Raw genomic sequence first — 3243 nt, 5'->3', positions numbered from 1 at the left:
AAGTTGTGTTACCAATGCTTACTGTTTATTTGATACCAATTTGGTAATGCAATTAATAAAAACAACAAGGTTTGGGTTCGTTCTTCAGATGACTGTGACGTTAACGTGTAAGCTCAATAATGAACTCCAGCTCAACCAACCATATTGTAATATCTAACCTAATCATCTTGAAATATGACATTATTATTTGTAATATACACACATCTTATTGTGAGGTTGATTTCACATATACACTACTTCGACATGAGCTTGTCTACATACTTGAGCATAGCCAATTTAAATTAACCTTAGCGATGCATACAGTTCCTACGTATAATAAAATATCTCTCTAAGTTACAAGGATGACCTTATTTCATAACCTCAAACAGAAGCCGTTTGTTCTACACTGTAGAACAAACGGCTTCTGTGTTAAGCGTTAAGTGGGATAATACTGTAAGTATTATCCCACTTAACGCTTAACACTTGTCTATTTAGTTTTAACCTTTATATATAGAGTCTATGGTTTTAACTTGGAGACTACGATTAGCATCGTTAGCACCGATGTAGCTACCACTCACTTACACGCTAACCCAAGCCTTAACATTCATTACGTAGCTGAATCAAATCATAAACACATCAATAAGTACTCGAATTTCACTTACCGCAACAACCGCATTCATGCACCGTCTGTTTCAACCGCAGAGCGAGTCACAATAGTCCGATATATAAGCATGAAGAACAAACAACCACGGCCGGCTTCAAGTTGTGTTCCCTGGATGAACTGAGCAGGCAGAGTCCCTGTAGCAGAGAGACAAGAAGCTAGCAGCAGCAGTCACTTGACAGAGCTGTCACTCAATGTGACCACGCCCTAATATATGAAAAAAAAATCACCCCCCACACAGTAGTCATGAAGGGGGAATCTAACTATACAGAGAATATGGTTTTTTTAACCACGATGTAAACATGTTTATTTCTGCTGTAAAGTTGGGCATTTTAACAGCCTGCTCCTGGCCACTAGATGAACTGCAGTGTGTGGCACTTCCGTATTGGCGTCCCGGCTCTTCCCCAGAGTTTTCCGCTTGGTTCAACCTCACACTCACTCCCACACATACCCATATATATATCAGTGTCTACGTCACAACTTCCCGCCCTCCCCCGTCTGCTCCCCCAACCACAGGCCCGCACCTCAACCAGCATCACTGTGCAGCTCTATGATTGGCAGAGAGACGGGGGATGCCTGAGTGACACCCTCAGCATCCTATACAGGGTCGCTACACTACCCCCCTACTACAAAGTTCCTCGCCCACGAGGAACAATTAAAACTCAGCACAAACACTACCCCCACCCTCTCCAGTACTCTGCAGGGACAAACACACTGGCTGTCCAGTTTTGGGCACCGGCCTTTCTTCCGTTGTGGGCTGTAGACCCAGACCAGCTCCCCGTCCCGGAAATGCTGCCCTCTTGTCCTGGTGTCCAGAGTTCCGCTTCTGTCCACCTCGTCCAGTCTCAGCTCCAGCTCCTTCAGTTCGCCTCCGAGTCTGAACCTCACAGAGTCCAGGGTCTGCTCCGCCTCTGCCTTCATCGAGGCCTCTCTGTGTTGGGCGTTCTGCTCCATGGTACTCCTCTCCGCTATAGCTACGCTTGCCTGCTTCTGGGCCTCATCCAGCTGAGATTTACAGGTATCCAACTCTGCTTCTGTCCTTTTCAGGTCTTCTAGAGTTTTCGAAGTCTCCAGTTGGGATTGTTCTAGCTTATTCTGGAGCTCGTTGTAACCTTGCTGCAGTGCCTTAGCGTCTCTACCCATCTCGCTGATCCTCTCCTGGTACTTGATGCAGTCCCTCTGCAGCTGCCGGACCTCCAGCTGATTCTCCCTCAGCAGCTCCTCCAGCTGCCGCGCTCTGCTCCGGCTGCCTTCCCTGACCCTCTGAGCGGACCTCAGCTGCTGCTCCAGCTCCCTCTGCTTACCAGACTCTGCTTCTGCTCTGAACCTCTCTGTGCTTGCCTCATGTCCTCCTCCAGCCTGGCGGCCCGGTCGCTCTCGCTCTGCGCCTCAGCCTCCAACTCGGCCCGCTCCCTCGCCAACCGCTCCACCTCCCGCTGCAGCTCGGCCAAGTGCTCCCGGTTGTCCGCCGCCTCCTGCTGGTAGTCTGCGATGCTGCCGTTGAGCTGGGACAGCTGGTTCGTCAGACGCTCCTCCAGGTTGTCCTTCTCGGCTTCCAGGCTCCTGAGCAGCTCTTTCAACTGCGCCTCCCTCTTGGCACCCTCCTCCACCAGGCTCCTTTCTCTCTCTTTGCCCTCTTGGAGACACTTCTCCAGAGAGGCCACAAGGCTCTCCTTCTCTTTACTCTCCTGGAGATCTCGTTCAAGAGAGGCCAGCTCCGCTTTGAGTCTAGCCTCCTGTTGCTGCCGCAGTTCCCTCTCTGCATTGACAGCTGCTTCCATCTCCCTCATTTTCTTCTCTAATAAAACTTGAACACTTTCAGTCATTTCGGTAACCCATACAGGCTTCTCCTCCTCTCTGCAGCTCCTCACAGCCGGTGGTACCGGCCCTCCGTTGCTCCTCGCCGCTACACTCCACACAATCTCTCTCTCCACAGCCATCTCCAAGGCCGCCTGTAAGGACTGTGGATGCTGCAGCTGTACCCCAACCCTCAAGTCCGCAGGGAGGAGAGCCCTGATGAATTGATCACGTGCCAGCTCACTCTGCACTCCGGGTGGCATGTGTGCATCAGGGTTTCCGTTAGCCGGTAATTACCGGTTTTTAGCTGGTAAAATTTATAAAAAACCGGTAAATTCAAAACCTGACGGTCAAAATGTCTGGTAATAATTAGGGAGGCTCCGATCGATCGGCCGCCGGTCATTATCGGCCGATATTCACTCTTAATAGTTTGATCGGTGCTCTCTATAAAGGCCGATCAGGAGAGCTGGATCTGATCGATATGGACATAAACGCGAGTGAAGTGTAACCGGAGCGAGAGAGAGATCAGATCAGCTGCTGAGTCTGACCGAGACACGCAGCTCTGCAGGATCACCTGAAGCCCCGCCCTCTGTTTAGCGAGCTGCATGAGAAACTGACGTGCTGTCAGGAGAGAGAGAGGGAGGGAGAGGATCCGTTTCTCCCGTGTTATTATTCAAAGTTGATGTAAACTTCTGAATAATGTACGTTATCTACTACAAGTAGTTTGTTTGAATGTAATAATTATGTTGTTTGTTGTTTGTGGAATCATTTATTGAAAAATGAATCTGAATTTTTCGATCTGTTAC

At 49.4% G+C, this 3243-nt stretch overlaps 1 protein-coding gene across 1 annotated transcript; it reads right to left on the bottom strand.

The window, feature by feature from the left end:
- Nucleotides 1-1255: 1255 nt before the first annotated feature.
- On the bottom strand, nt 1256-2700 carry LOC139435396 (golgin subfamily B member 1-like). The gene is made up of 2 exons (XM_071206042.1): nt 1945-2700; nt 1256-1903 (listed from the first exon to the last, which is right to left on the bottom strand). The coding sequence occupies exons 1-2, from the start codon at nt 2698-2700 to the stop codon at nt 1256-1258; spliced, it is 1404 nt and encodes a 467-aa protein (XP_071062143.1).
- Between the last annotated feature and the right edge of the window lie 543 nt (nt 2701-3243).

The sequence above is a fragment of the Pseudochaenichthys georgianus genome, chromosome 16 (assembly GCF_902827115.2).
Source record: "Pseudochaenichthys georgianus chromosome 16, fPseGeo1.2, whole genome shotgun sequence".
Taxonomy (NCBI): domain Eukaryota; kingdom Metazoa; phylum Chordata; class Actinopteri; order Perciformes; family Channichthyidae; genus Pseudochaenichthys; species Pseudochaenichthys georgianus.
This window is presented reverse-complemented; position numbering and strand designations above follow the sequence as displayed.

What these genes read in the sequence shown, in the direction of transcription:
- LOC139435396 (XM_071206042.1), bottom strand. Translation starts at nt 2,700, where the DNA reads ATGCCACCCGGAGTGCAGAGTGAGCTGGCACGTGATCAATTCATCAGG. An exon ending in CAGAGCAGAAGCAGAGTCTG is followed by an intron (nt 1,904 to 1,944) that starts GTAAGCAGAGGG and finishes AGGTCCGCTCAG; the next exon opens with AGGGTCAGGGAAGGCAGCCG.